The sequence below is a fragment of the Talpa occidentalis genome, unplaced genomic scaffold (assembly GCF_014898055.3).
Source record: "Talpa occidentalis isolate TD23 unplaced genomic scaffold, MPIMG_talOcc4v2.1 talOcc4.13, whole genome shotgun sequence".
NCBI classification, from domain to species: Eukaryota; Metazoa; Chordata; class Mammalia; order Eulipotyphla; family Talpidae; genus Talpa; species Talpa occidentalis.
The window spans coordinates 70,675,469-70,690,471 of NW_023601322.1; the positions used below are offsets into that span (position 1 = coordinate 70,675,469).

The window sequence follows — 15,003 nt, forward strand, 5'->3', positions numbered from 1 at the left end:
ATTTTTGTGTATGGTGTGAGGTAGTGGTCAAGCTTCATTCTTTTGCATGTAGCGACCCAGTTTTCCCAGCACCATTTATTGAACAAACTTTCTTTGCTCCAATGCATAGTCTTTGCTCCTTTGTCAAAGATTAGTTGACCATAAATCTGTGGGTTTATTTCTGGATTTTCTATTCGATTCCATTGGTCTGTATGTCTGTTCTTGTTCCAATACCATGCACTTTTGATGATTATGGCTTTGTAGTAGAGTTTGAAGTCTGGGAGTGTGATGCCTCCATTTCCTTCTTTTTTTCAGTAGAGCTTTGGCTATTCGGGGTTTTTGGTGATTCCATATGAATTTCATCAATAATTGTTCTATTTCTTTGAAGAATGCCATTGAGATTTTGATTGGAATAGCATTGAATCTGTATATTGCTTTTGGTAGGATGGCCATTTTAATAATGTTTATTCTTCCAATCCATGAGCAGGGGATGTCTTTCCATTTCTTTGTGTCTTCTTCTATTTCTTTTAACAGTGTTTTATAGTTTTCTTTGTATAGGTCCTTTACCTCTTTTGTTAGATTTATTCCCAAATATTTGATTTTTTTTGTTTCGATAATAAAAGGGTGGTTTTTTTGATTTCTTCTTCTTCAGATTTATTGTTTGTGTATAGGAAGGCTACTGACTTTTGCGTGTTGATTTTGTATCCTGCCACTTTACTGAATTGATTGATGAGTTGAATTAGTTTTTCTGTGGAGATTTTGGGGTTCTCTATGTATATTATCATATCATCTGCAAATAGTGATAGTTTGACTTCTTCTTTTCCTACTGGGTAGCTTCTACTGTACTATTCAAATTTAAATCCAGGGATTTTCACCTCTGGTTTTGCTGGAAATGAAATCTGTGATTTTCTTTCTGTTTACAGTGTTGACTTTATATGATGTTTAGGAAGGGAAGAGGGAAATTGCTACCTGTTTCATCTGCCTTGTTAGATACTGGATCTCTAAAGAGGCAATTTTGAGCAAATGAAATATTACTACTAGAAGTGAAAATAAGAATAGCGAATATTTTATATTTGTACCTTTCCCAGGTCCCCTCTGAGCCCAGTGGGTGTCCCATGAGGCTTGAATGCCATCTGCTGTTGATGCCAAGTCACTGTACCAGTCCTGTCCTAAGGCTTTTGGCGAGGAGACAGTCGGAGTTGGTTGTATGACCTGCAGGGAGAAAAGAATAGTGAGTGGGACTCAACCTTTGGGATTTGGAATTACTTAAGGCACCCTTATGGTTCTCCCTTTGGTCCTGCTCTATTTATATTAAGTTCATATCACTTCATCCACCAGAAACATGGAAGTGAAGCTCCCAGGTGGCACCTGGCCCAGGCAGCTCCAGGGCCATATGGTCCAGCCTCAGTTCTGATTGGGGGTTTTCCATTTCAGCCCCAACCTCTGCCCTCTTACTCTAGACTCTCAAGAGGTTCCTCACAGAGGTCCTGCTAGACTTTGTCACAGGCAGGGCATGGTGCTTCCGTCCTTGCATCAGCCCACCAGTCAGGAGAGGGACGGGTGGGGTGGAGGGGAAGAAGCAAGAGGAAGCTCCGCGATTCTCTGCATTTGCCTGAAATCTACTCTTGGTCTCCCACCTCATCTAGGAATGAATGTGTTCTGCCCCTTCCCCCCCAATTAACAGAGGCAACCCCAGCTTCCATGTGCCTCCTAAATCATCAGGATCAGATCCCAAAGCCCAAGCTTGCATTCACGGCCCTCTGCCAACTTTATGTGGCTTGCTGCCTCGCTGAGTAACATTGCAGTTTATGTTTAAGATTAAAAACATACATGCATGTATTGGTGCTCTAGGTATTGGAAAACAAATTTAAGTTACCTCAATAGAGCCTAGGTGGGGATGTTGAATGCGAGCAGATGAAACTGAAAACAAATGGACAGTTACTCATCACACACGTACCCTAACAATCAGTCTGCTGTTAGTGAAACCTCCTGCGTGTGTCGGCTTACCTAACAGTCCCGAATAGTCAGCGCTGCCTGGTCAGCAGACACGCCTGAAAACGACTAGCTGCCCTGGAACATCTTTAAGAAAGTGTGTGTTGTGTGTAGACACTTACAGATGTTTGATTTTTAAAACATTTATCATTTAGCATTAGATCTAATCATGCAGAAGTTGGTGTGTTTAACTCGAGCAGAACTAATCTTCAGTATAAATAGACTTTAAAAATCAATCACTTGATTCCAGCGGGCTTCCTCATTATTTCTAGGACCTGCCGGCGATGTTGTCTCCTCTGCTAAGTGCTCGCTGCTCATCCACCTTGGTTCACTGTCGACCTCCTCCCAGAAGCCTCCCTGTCACCGGTCACTTGCGCTCATACTATAACAAAATACTGAGCGACTTCAGGCACTTGTTCTGTTTCTGCAGTGAACTGAGCACCACAGGAACCACCATCACCCACTCAGCCCCCTCGCCCAGGCTGCCTGTACCCGCTGCTGGGGCCCCTTAGCGCATTTCTATACCTTGTCTCAAGGCACCTGCCGTTCTGACGTGGGGTGAGAGCAGCCATTGTCATTTCCCCAGCTTAGTGCTCATTAGCTGAGGGTCTGAGAAGTCTGGCTGGCTCCAAAATCTTTCAGTAAAACTGCTGGATACGATGTAGTTTTTCTAGAACTGCTAATCTAGTCTGGTTCCCCGTGTAGGGAAACGCTTACCCGCTGCCTGAGAAACACACTTAGAGCCCGAGTTGGCATGGCTAACCGATATTTTGCATATTCAATCTATGTTTTTTTTTTTACCCTGGAGTGTGGAAAAGGCTGTGGATGTTATCGGCAGCTTGAGAGCTTATTTCAACCTCCTTGCTCTAGATTATTCAGAGGGAAAAAATAAGTGTTACTCCACTAATGCACATTTACAAATGTTGTACAAGTTCTAAATGTATTTCTTTTTCCAGATGAAAGATTATCATTACAATCAAGGGAAACATTAAAGTCTCCTCAAATCAGGTTACGAGGAATCGTCGTAATGGGCTTAATAGGGAAATTTATCCATCTTCACTTGTAGGTTGTACCATTAATTGGTTTAACTCATCTTTTTCCAAGTTTAATGTCAGTACTTTAAACTCCTTCAAAGATTGCTTTTTAAGAAGGACTTTATTAGCAAGCGCCTGAATAATGGGGGCCTAATTCCTTTGCTCGTGTTTTTACATAAAACAACGCATTCTCCCAGGGTAAGAGAACATGCATATATATTGATGTTTTAGGCACTGAGAAGTAAAAGCTGGAATTACATATAATGACGCAACTTAATCTGAGCAGGAATAACCTGGCTCCAGTCACTGTTAGATGATCTCTAATTACAAATGGGGATTCACCGTGAAGATGCTTTAAACATTCCCTGGTGTTTCCTGTCACTGAAACCACCAGTGGCTGTGAGCTCGTTGCTCGTGGTCTGTTCTCTCTGGGGTTAAGGGCTACCAGCGCCTAAGTCTCCAGAAGAGAAGGTGGTGGTAGTTTCTTGTTGGTTGTTGAAGGCTGACTTATTTAGAGAAAAATAAATAAATGTTCTCCATTGCCCAAGAAGCTGGGAAAAATAACTCGATAAGAAACAGAGGCTTAGAGAAGAGCAGGTGCTCAAATCCAGGACTCACAGATCCAGAAGCTTTGACTCTTTTTTTTTTTTTTTTTTAGGTTTTCACAGCTTTTAATCATTTTTTTGAGGTAATGTTGGTTTACATTGTCGTTTGTGTTCTGAGAGTATGGGCGCCCCTTCAAGTGTTATGCCCATGTGCCCCCACCACCCAAGGACCATGTCCACCACCCCAGGCCTTGTGCTGCTCCCCACCTTTCCCTCCGCCCGGCCCCTCTGGATTCCGCAGTTCATAATCACTTTCCGGGGTTAGTTTTCAAGTTTGACTGTCTGTTCCTTTGATTAGTTTCCCTATATTCCATGTGTAAGATACCATCATATTTGTCTTTCTCCTTCTGACTTACTTCGCTTAGCATACTGCCTTCCAGCTCCATCCATGCTGGTGCAAATGGCATGAGTTTGTCTTTTTTCATCGCTGTGGGGTAAGGTAAAGTGTCAGGCTCTTCTGCCCTCCCGCCATCAGGATAGATGACGGAACCCTGCAGTCCCGAATGCATGCCTGAGGGCGGGCACCTGCAGTAGGGTGTGGGCATGTGTAGAAGGGATTCATCTGGGCTGAGACTGAGCTTTATAAGGTGGCATCACGGGGACGCCAGCAGAACCATGAGAGCAGCAGAGAACAAGGCTACCAGGCCCCCCTCTAGGCCCCCCAGCCCCTCTTGCCAGCCATGTACCTGGTAAATCCCAATAAAAGCCTGCAAAAGCCACTGAGGGCTCCAGGACTCTCTAGGATTCACTCACTCCTTCACAGAATCATAGAGATGCCGCACTGTGCCCTTCCTGCCCCTACAATGGCTGAGTGGTATTTCCATTGTGCGCATATGCCATATCTTCTTGATCCAGTCCTCTGTTCTCGGGCAGTTAAGTTGTTTCCATATCTTAGCAATTGTTAGCAGTGCTGCAAAAAACACAGGAGTGCAGGTTTCCCTTCACATTAGTGTTTTTGTGTTCTTAGATAGAAACCTCAGAGTGGAACTGCTGGGTCATATGGTAGCTATATTTTCAGTAATTTGAGGGGCCTCCAAACAGCTTTCCACAGTGGCTGGACCAGTCTGCATTCCCACCAGTAGTATACATGGGTTCCTTTTTCTCCACATCCTCGCCAGCACCTACTGTTTGTGGTTTTTTTGATAGAAGACATTCTCACATTCTCATTCTGGTTTTGGTCTGCATTTCCCTGATGATAAGCAATGGTGAACACTTTTTCATGTGCCTGTTAGCCACCTGCACGTCTTCTTTGCAGAAACCTCTGCTTAGCTCTCCTGCCCATTTTTTGATGTGGTTGGTGGTTTTCATTTTAGCAAGTTGTATGAGTTCAACTTAGATCCCGAACAGTGGATGTTTGGCGAGCAACTATTTTCTCCCATTCAGTTGGGTGTCTTTTGTTTTACAGACAGTTTCTTTCACTGTACAGAAGCCGTTTCGTTTGGTGTCATCCCCGTTGTTTATATTCTCTTGTCTTCCCCGCTGCTGCGCCACATCCACAAAGACACACCGCTGAGGCTCGTGGCGTGGCGTGTTCTGCCTGTTTTCTTCTGTGTGCTGTATGCTGTGAGGTCTTACATCCAGGTCTCTTGTCCACGAACTGCAGCGCGGACTGCCTGTTTGTTGCAGGGAGGGAGCGCATCTGTCTGGGAGAGGCACTCAGCGTGCTCCGTGGGCTGCAGGCGCCTGGGGTTGTGGTTGTGAGTGGACTGGTGAATCTCAAGTGAGGGGACCTTGGTTTGAATGGCAGTTTTGCCTTTTACCAGTGCTACGGCTTTGGGGATGTCATCTGACCGGACAGACAACAGAGGGGTGCCGCCTGTTGCTGGACGTCTCTTGGTGGGGGGCTTATGTGAAAATACCCAATATATGGATTGGAGGCCGAAACGTCTTCCATGTGCTGGGTCACCATGCCATCTGTGTGTGCAGGGTCGGCCCAAGTGTCTTCTGGTCCATTCTTCGTTCCCATGAGCCAGTCCTGTCCTCTGCTGCTTTCCGCAGATGTGAAAAGGAAGGATCAGAAAAGCTGCTGGTCTGGTCTCCACAGGGTGACAGCTCAGCTCAGCTCAGCTCATGGCCTGTTTACTCACTCTTGTGGCAGTGGGAGACTTTGAAGGCATTTGCCTTTCTCTTTTAAAGTAGGCTTGTAAAACTGTGAAGCAGAACTGGCCCTCACCTGCTTGAGGTCCCGGGTATTAAGCCCAGTTCCCAAGGGCACTCACTGTATAGCTTTGCACATCCTCCTCTCCCTCCAGCCCCCGTGGAACACAGCGCCCCTCCTCAGCATCCCTGACACTGTTGGGGGGAGAAGTCTGCATGCACCCCATGGTTTAAGAGGCCTGCCAGTATCAATGCTGATGCCGATGCCAATGCAGAAGGAGGAGGCTGGACCAGGGCGGGTGGGCTGGGAAGGCGACCTGTTTGTGCCAGTGCAGCCTCTGCCCAGCGTCTGGTCTCGGCCCTGAAGAAGGCTCAGCTGCAGCGATTACAGGCGATGCTAATTGCAGACACTCTGGGCGCATTGATCCAGGGCTGTTCTGATTAAGTAATTATTCGCAGCAGCACTAGGAGGGCTGAGGGAGATTAGTTTGAAAGGACCAGCACCAGGTCTCCGTTTCCGAGAGGCCTCCCGGCCTGCTCTGGAGAGAACTCCGGTCTGGCCCAACTCTTTAATTACCTTCGGAGGCACTAAGGTTTAAATTAAATTCTGATTGTTTTCATATTAGCTCCTGCCAGAGCCCTGAGCTAAGCGCTGGCGAGCTGCGGGGGGAGAGGGAGGTCGGGCCATGTGACAGGTGGAATATTTTTCTCTTTTGGCTCTTTAGCCGGAAGATCTCACGAGTTCCAAAAGCAGTCCAGTAATTGGCTCCCCAGCAGGGGTCTGCGGAGAGCCTGCCGCGCTTGCGTGTCCCATGAGCCGTCTTCAGACCCCTCAGCGCGGTGCTCCGGTGCGACTTGGCGAAGGACTTGTACCACAGAGGCGCCCGCACGCCCTGTCCCTCATCCTGGCAGGTGTGAACACCGTTGCTTTGCGGGAGCAATTTCTGTCCCTTGCCCCTACTTCCGCGGTTCATACCCTCTCCTAAATATCTTGTGTCCCTCTGACGGGGTCTTTGCCGGCCCTTTTCTGTCTGACCCCTGAGGAGGGCGTCGCGCGTGCCATCAGGCCCCCCAAAGTCTTTAAAAAGGTGACTGGCTTGGGCCAGCAGTCATCACCCCGGAGCATTTTCCAAGCAGCGGGGCCTGGAGCTTGGAGCTCGCGTCTCCTCTGCTACTGGCCGCCCCACTCGCCGCTGGCTGCGGGAAGACAGAGGGTCACCGGAGCTGGGTGATGGGGGCGTGGGGGGCAGCCCGGCCAGACTCCAGGCACACATGCCATTAGGGAGCAGTCCTCATTCCCTCACCGCTTCCATTACCCAGGGAGGCTAAGTGCCCCCCACATAAATCCTCACACCATGAAACAGCCCCCCTTCCTCATCCCTCAGGACTGCAGGGCCCTGGAGTAGCCCGTGGCCCCACAGCCCGGGCAGCGGTGACCCTTTCCCCCAGCCCCGCTCACTCGGGAAGGCCTCCCGGCGCGCGTGAACATGGCCATCCGGGCCAGTCCAGCCCCGCCCGAGCGGCCTGCCTTGGGGTGAGAGGAGAGGGGGCCCGGGTAGAAACAGCGATGACATTTCCTTCCCCGAGCGTGCACCGTCCCTGCCGGCTGTGCGTGCTGCTGTGCCCTGCCCGGTGCGTCCTGTTCATAGTTGCCGACACAGGAGGAGTCCGCTGGGCGCCCGCTGACCGGCTGTCTCCGCAGAGCGCCCTGCTTTCCTGCGGCAGGAGCTTGCGCTTGGCACATCTTGGAGTCATGTGCACGGCCGGATCCTTCTCGCTAATGAAGCCCCAGTGGCTGCGTGTGTGACACGCACTGTGGGGGCAGAACAGGAGTGTGGCGGGCTGGACGGCGTCCCGCCGGGCCACACCAAGGCAATAAAGGCAGGAGTCCACCTGGGGCCTCCCTCCTCAGCCTTCCCGCGCTGGCCGCCCGGCCCATGTCCTTGCCAAGTCCCCTTTCGGTGGGAGGGCCTGATGTTTTTTTTTTTTTTTTTTTAAAGATTTATTTATTTATTTATTTATTTATTTATTTATTTATTTATTTATTTATTTATGCAAGCACTGGGTACAGTCAGAAGCGCGGGAGGGTGAGAGAATTCACCAGAGCCAGAGCAGGGAGCAGAGCAGGCAGAAGGACCGAGGTACACTGCTGAGGGGAGCAGCGGGTGGCAGGAGAGGTCTGCGCGCCATGTGGGACCCTCCTCCGGTGGCCGGGGAGCAGCCGGGGATCGAACCGGTGCAGCAGAGGCTGCGGGCAGCTTCGCAACCCATCGCTCAACCGCTGCGCCACCGGGGAGGCCCCGGGCCTGATGTTTTGATCCTCTTCAACGCACGTATCTCATTGCCGTCCTCAGTGCTGGCTCCCCACAAGCCCAGTGTGTCCCAGGAAGCTGCTCTGCAGCCTGGGCCGGCCCAGAAAGAGGGTCGTGGATCTAAATTCCGACCCTGCGCACGACAGCGACTTGACTCTGGGAGTTGTGACTGGCGTGACAGCTCTGTCAGTACGATGGTAATGAAGAGCTACCATGTAGCCACTCTCAGGGTGAGTGCCAGGAGGCCAGGCCAGGCCTTCCCCTCACGGAGCTCTTCCACTTGGCAGAAGGTAGGCCTGCGCACAGCCTGCCTCTCAGGAGCTCCTGCTCACCTGCCCAGCAGATGAGTGAAGGAGACATGCTCGTCTTTAGGAGAGATGCTCATCTCCTCAGGCTTAGAAAAATAGCCCCAAAGTACTAACATTATGTAGACAGTTGAGAGGAGGGAAGGGGAACATCCATTTATCAAGCCCTGCGACGTGCCTGTGGCCATGCGTGGTGCTTGGCGGCCATCATTCCCTCTGATGCCACACCGGGATGCCATGAGCTCAGCTTCATTGTGTCATTCTGCAGACGGGCAAATTGAAGTTTACATAAGGTAGCGAGAGGGCAGTTAGACTCAAGTAGGGAGTGCGCGTCCAGAACCTTCTCCATGCTGGGGCCCGGCTCTGTAAGATGCCAGACCAGGCGTGTTGCGTCCTCTGTGACCTGGGTGGGTGGATGGGCATTGATGAGAACCTGCAGCGTGAGGCGCGTCATCTGAGAGGCCTCCAGCTGAAGGGAAACCCAGTCACGGCCTTAGGGAAGAGGAAGTAAGTGTAAGCCAGAGATGTGATAGAGACAGTGGCGTCAGCAGGTCAACAAGGTGTGTTCCAAGAACAGTGAGGAGGGAGGCAGTGAGGGCGAGCACGGAAACTGAGGAGGAGATGAGAAACCCCCGGTGGCGCAGGCCTCAGCAGTCAGGTCCCACGGCTCACATGATGGAGTTTGGACTCGCCTGCAGCCCTCTGAGGGGGCTCCAGCAGGAAAGTGAGTTGATCAAATGTCCACTTCAGAAAGACCGCTGTGGCCACTGGACAGAGGACGCGTGGGGAGCCAGACAGGAGACCGGTGAGGAGCCTGCTGCAGAGGTCTCGGGTGGGAGGTGAGGGGTCTGCAGGGAGCGAGAAGCAGGGGCTTTCCTTTGGAATCCAGGACAGTCGCTAGGTGTTTGCTCTGAGGAGAGGGGGCCGGTGGCCTCATTTTCTGACTCCTGGCTGAGGCAGAGATTGGGGATCACCTTATCTCAGAGCAACACATGAGCCAAGTTGGAGCCGACTGAGGTCGTGTAAGAGAGAAGTGAATCGGCCTGTTGAAACAAGGCAAATAGGGGTGTGCTGGAGAGTAGAGTGCTGCGCAGAGATGACTGGGAGAGAGCAATTAAAATGAAGCTGAAGCCAGAGTGGAAGGCAGAAGGGGACAGAATGGAAAGTGGGGGACCACCCAGGACTGGCTGACAGCCACTCAGCAGTTAAGGGGGTGTCAAAGCAGACCCTTGCTGGTGTGTCTCCCTATAGAGCTCAGTCTCTTCCTCCAACGTCTGCTTCGGGGGTGTGGATGCCCACCTTCCCTCACCAGGAGGAGAGGCCATCAGATGCCACTTTCTAGCAATCTCTAGGACTGGCCCACCTCAGGCAGCGTGCAGGAATGCAGGAGCACATGGTTTTCTCCCCACAGAAATCACCTTTTCCCAAGAAGGAATTGTGTGAGATGTACCCGCCGGGTCCCCCATTTCTGAAAGCCTTAATCCTCACGTCATACCTTTTTCTGGGGCAATGACAGGCACCTTGAAATACAAGCATTTCCTCCCGTGACCGGACTGTCTGTTGTGGCTAGAATACCAAATCTGAACAAATAGCTCCCTGCAGGCTGTCGCCTTTGATTATTTTTTTCCCTGGGATGTATCTAGCTCCAGGCAGACTGTGCCTGGTTTTCTCCTCCTGAGGCCATTTGGTGAGGACACCTTCAGGGAACGGGGCGCAGCAATTCAATGTCTCCCCTCTCCATCCTGGCCTTCTCAGCGCCCCCAGCCCCCATGCCAGTGGCATCCTGCGTGTGGACTTTGTTCCGAGTGACAGAGCTGCTCTTGCAAGAGTCCACCCGCCAGCCCTCCAGGGCCTGGGTACTTTCGGAGGCCTGTGGGAAATGCAGTATCTTGTGAGGATGTGAATGACCTGTGCATCTGTCAGGGTTTAGTTAAACATGACTGACTCATGTACCCTGCACGGTGAGGTGGGGATGCATTTCCTTTGCAAGTTGACTTGACAATGTTCTCTGCTCGGAGAACCTTTTGAGTAGACTGCCGTGTGTAGCAATGGAGAACAAATAGATGCTATTAATTTTCCATTTTCAAACGTGAGATACTCCATAGGGCCTGCATCCCATTCCTCTCAGAAAAAAAGGGCCACACCCTCTCCTGTTCAGAGCGGTGGAGCGTAGGGAAAGTGGCCACATCCCCCGGAGGCTCTGAGCCTGGCCAGAAAACGTGAGCGTGGTCTGAAAGCCGGACCTTGGGCCTGAGCCTTCAGCAGCAGCGCCTCCCCCACATTTGTGGGCAGGCCTCAGTGTGAGAGGCAACTCCGGGCTGGTCCCGAGTGACAGACCCGCTCTTTGAAGACTCCACGGTCTGATTGCATCAGCCATCCAGAGCTGGGTGTTTGGGAGGCCTGTGGGAAATTTAGCATCTTGTAAGGACACACACACCTGCACATCTCTCTCAAACAGGCTTGTGAGCTTCTGTCTCGGCTCATCTTAAAAGATTGGGGGGAAGAGGGCAGACGCTACTTTGTACGTCAGGATAGCATGGTGAACCTCCAAAATGTTGGACATCCCCAAAAGACAGCGAGGTTTCATCCAGCCCCATAGTCTGCGTGGAGGGAGCATGCCGCGTCGTGCTGGGCCACCAGAAGTCGCAGCCACATGGGGCTCCACAACCCTTGGAATGGGGGTGCCCCTAGGAGCTCAGTTTTCATTTTCATTGAATGAAGTAGCTAACTATGGCAGCAGTATCAGACTGCACAAGGACCTGTCCTCACTGTTAAGTGACCAAAGCCAGTTTTTATTTCGGGTGTCTTTGTCTTTCTGGGTTTCTGAAGACTGTGATGTATGCTCTATGCTGACCTGTGAATCTTCTGTTTAAAAAGAAGAATAGTAGAATCAGAGCCTGCACGCACGGGGTACTCACCACGCTACGTACCAAGTCCTTTGCTGAGCTCTTTATATACTTTATCTCATGCGGAGGCACATGAGGACTGCCTGAGAGCTTACAGAGAAGGAAACTGAGGCATGGGGTGGTATTATTGACTATCTTGAGTCACCCCGCCAGTCAATGTTGGAGCTGGGGTTCACTCATTCTGGGCAACGTGACCGCTTAACTGTTGGACTCTGCTGCCTCTCACCAGTTTTCAGTGCTATTTTGGGGCTGGTGTTTGAAAAGTGAGCGGTGGCCTCATTATTGAAAGCAGGCCGTGTCCGGAGGTCACTGACCACATAGGTGTAAGCTCTGACGCAAGGTCACCTGTGCCGTGCGGTGTGGATCTGCATGCTGGCTGGGGTGTGGGCCCCGCTTATAAAGGGGAGCGCTGCGATTGCAGAGATCCAGCTGGGGGCTGGTCACCCCCCCCACACACAATGGAGGGTGGGCAAGCCCTTTCCTGCCTGGCATCTGGAAAGTTTGGCTCTGTTCTCCCTAAACCGCAAGAGCCAGCTCAGACTAGGCGTCTCACTGGGCTTGCCTGAAAAGCAGACATGGGTTGTGAGGTGGAGGAGAAGATCCGGACGGCAGTAATTGCTCTGAAGCGGATGGCCTTACCTCGGTCAGTCTGCACGGACTAAAGCTGGATTGGAGTTGGGGGAGATTGTCTACTCATTCATCCCTGGCCTCAGGGTGTCAAATAGAGTGCTTGGGATGTTGGCTTTGGCTGGGTGCCCCGCCATGGCAGGCGCCAGCCTTCATCTCCATCTCACAGGCCCGCTGCGGCGCTGAGGACGCGGCCTGTGCTGTCGCGGTGCTCCGTGCGGCTGTGCGCTCAGCGCTTGGCCCCTTCTAATGGGGTTGGGCATCTCCGGTCTCTTAATTTGTCCCTCCAGATGCAAAGCTCACTGTGTTGCTGCTTGTCTGCCTCTTGGCAGCCCCTGTCTGGCAGTTTTGTCAGCGTTCTCAGGACCTGGAATTAGGGGGAAATCAGGGAGCTGGGGCAGGCCAGCCCCCTCTTCTGCCTGTCCTTTGTTTTCCCTCCTTTGGACTTTCCTTCAGAGTCTCTTCGCGCAGGTCTTCTGTTACAGGGCAACCCCGACAGAAAACGGGTTGCCTGACTGGGTCCTCACCCGCGCTTAAAAGGGACTTATTAATGCTCCACTGCAGGCACACACAAAAGGTTCATAAAAGGTTTATTTGCAAAAGAAAGGGAAAATGAAGAAATGAGTAACTCAGGGAGAAAAAGAGGGAGATAACCTCATGAATGCGTCTTTACCCGGTCCGCCGACCTGGAATCCCAATGGCATGCTGGGAGCTGGCCAAGAGCCAAGAACTGGGAGGCCAAGAGAGCAACCCAAGGCCCACGTGTTTGCTTTTATACCCAACCTGGCTGCTTAACCGCCCCCTCACGTCCCAGCCACCCTCCCTTTGGTGGTGATGGGATTTGTCATTTCCAGTGTCTGGAGGGCTTTGGTCTGGAGTGGGGGTGGAGTCCACAAAGCCTGTCCGGAGTTTGCTCAGGACATCCTCTCCCCCTAACAGTACGTCCACACACTGACACCCTCAGGTAGCCTGCACCCACCTGGCTGTGAGCCCGTCTGGCTTCTGTTCTCCTTCTCAGCGTTCTCTGTCCCGGTTGCCCTGTTAGACCCTCAAAGACGAGCTGAAGAGTTGGAGGTGGTTTGGAACAGGAAGGTATCATCTGTCTGGAGGGGAAAGTCAAGTCAGTCTCTTGAAAAGGCGGCCTAACAAGCCAAATGCACAAATCCCAACCTTGGGCGACAGCAGCGTTGAGTGTGCTCTTCCTGGGGCCCTCTGGTGTCCTAAGCGCATTAGCTGTTTCTGGGGATTAATCTCTTGGCATGAGTTGAGTGGAAAATGTGGTCGTCTCTCTAGCAAACAGCAATAGCAAGTTTTATCCAGTTACCGCAGGGATCGTGAAGGTGTCTGGGGGCTGCCGGGCAACGGTGAGATGTCACAGCTGCGCCACCGGCACGGAGGCAGCTCTGATCAGTGCTGATGCCCCACAGTCCGGTCTGTTCCTGCGGGGCTGGCATCCTTGGGTGTTGTCAGGATAGGGCAGGAGTCCTAGTGTGGTTGGCGAAGGAAGTTGGCTCTGAGCTTGGCTTTGCCGATGGCAATGGAGTGCCAAGGGCAGACATGTAACAAGCAGGACGCCCAGGGCTCACTGTCCCTCCTGTGCTCCCCTGCAGCCTGCACGGACAAGGAGCTGAGGAACCTGGCTTCCCGCCTGAAAGACTGGTTTGGAGCCCTTCATGAGGATGCCAACAGGGTCATCAAGCCCACCAGCTCCGACGCAGCCCAAGGCAGTAAGTGCTCTTTACTGTGCTTTGTTGGGAATGACACATCTGCTCAGGTGTTAGACACTGTTGACTGAGCCACTGCATTGTGGGATGAAGAATGATGTACAATAGGTCCCCCAAATCAAACATACTAAAATATGGAGAAGGGGGCTATGCCTTAGAATCCAGAAATACAACATCTACTTTTAAGAGCCTGATTGCAGACTTACCATGTGCTTAGACATTCTGCAAAATACATGAAATATATATGGAAACAAAAAATGATAACAATAATCTAACAGTAATTATGTTACAGGATATTCTTGGTTTCTGCCCTTGTGGAAAAGAAACACGTAACACAGAAAAGCGTGTGTGTCTAGACAGTCGCTACATGAACATATATTCATAGATCTGAATGCTTTATGACCCACCAGCACTGTGCTAGGCCTGTCCTAGGCCTGTCCCTCCTGCCTTGAGCACGACCGTGCTTGGTGATCACTAGAGCTCCCATCTGTGCTATTTCAGTGGCTCTTTATTGAGGAGTGTTTACTGGCCCCCAGTGTCCAGCTGTTAGAAGCAGTGCTCAGCAGACATCTTGGCTAGTCTGTCTCTGCACATTAGCCAGACTGTGTGTGGTTTCTGTGGGACGTTCTAGGTTCCAGGTAAGTGTCCCCTCCCGTCACTGTCTTGGCAGAGACCACACTCAGAGCAGCCCTCGTTCCCTGTGACGCTCAGGTAGGCGTCTCCACATGGGCCATTGGCACAGAAGGGCTTGCCTGGCCACGGCTGCTCGTGTAAATTCCCCACGGCATTCCCTATGCAAGCACTTTTATTGCTTTGTCATAATATGAAAGCACATCACTGTTGTTTAAAGTGCACAGTATTCAGCCCACCGCTGAGTGCCAGCAGGATTTTGAGTGTAACACTCTGGGATTGAGTGAAGCGGGTAAGAAGTCACTCGGGCAAGCTGCTGGGACCCAGAGTTTAACCAGCACCCCGCCTCCAGCCACAGTGCTGTGCTGTCCCACCTGCCTGGCTACTGTGTGCTGCTGGAGGCCACGGATGCCAGTAGAGAATGTTCATCTAGGGGATAATTATTTCATGATGTTGGAAAAGCGGGAGAGGCTCTTGGTTTCCTAGAATCTCAATGTCATCTGAAGAGTGGCAGTTGGTGGCTCTGTAAGTGGGAAAGAGAAAGATGATTTCTTTCCTTCCTGCCAGAGGTTTCCTTGGGGGTTTGTGGGCAAGTAATTCACACATGGCCTAGAGAAACTTCTCTGGGCACCCTCCAGGAGCAGCCCTCCCCAGGGCTCTGCGCGGCCTTCGGTGCAGAGCAGACTGATGTGCTGAGAGCGGCTTCCCTGCAGCCTCCAGCCCTGGGGGACCCTCATGCAGACAGCTGGGGAGCCTGGGAAAGACCTGCCCCAGCCCCAGAGCAAATTAAGT

The 15,003-nt window shown here is 51.5% G+C and overlaps 1 protein-coding gene and 1 long non-coding RNA gene across 4 annotated transcripts in view; one reads left to right on the top strand and one right to left on the bottom strand.

The window, feature by feature from the left end:
- The window catches only part of SPOCK1 (SPARC (osteonectin), cwcv and kazal like domains proteoglycan 1), a 508,642-nt gene that overhangs the window by 482,033 nt on the left and 11,606 nt on the right, over window positions 1-15,003 (top strand). The window contains exon 6 of the mRNA XM_037508344.2: window positions 13,468-13,584. Within this exon, the coding sequence (XP_037364241.2) occupies window positions 13,468-13,584 (117 nt within the window). The remainder of the gene's footprint in view (window positions 1-13,467; window positions 13,585-15,003) is intronic.
- LOC129145631 (uncharacterized) overlaps window positions 1-15,003 on the bottom strand; it is a 235,005-nt gene that overhangs the window by 7,001 nt on the left and 213,001 nt on the right. For all 3 annotated transcript variants that reach the window (XR_008551438.1, XR_008551439.1, XR_008551437.1), the window contains 2 exons: window positions 12,837-12,960; window positions 1,059-1,191 (listed from right to left, as the gene is read on the bottom strand). This is a non-coding gene — a long non-coding RNA (uncharacterized LOC129145631). The remainder of the gene's footprint in view (window positions 1-1,058; window positions 1,192-12,836; window positions 12,961-15,003) is intronic.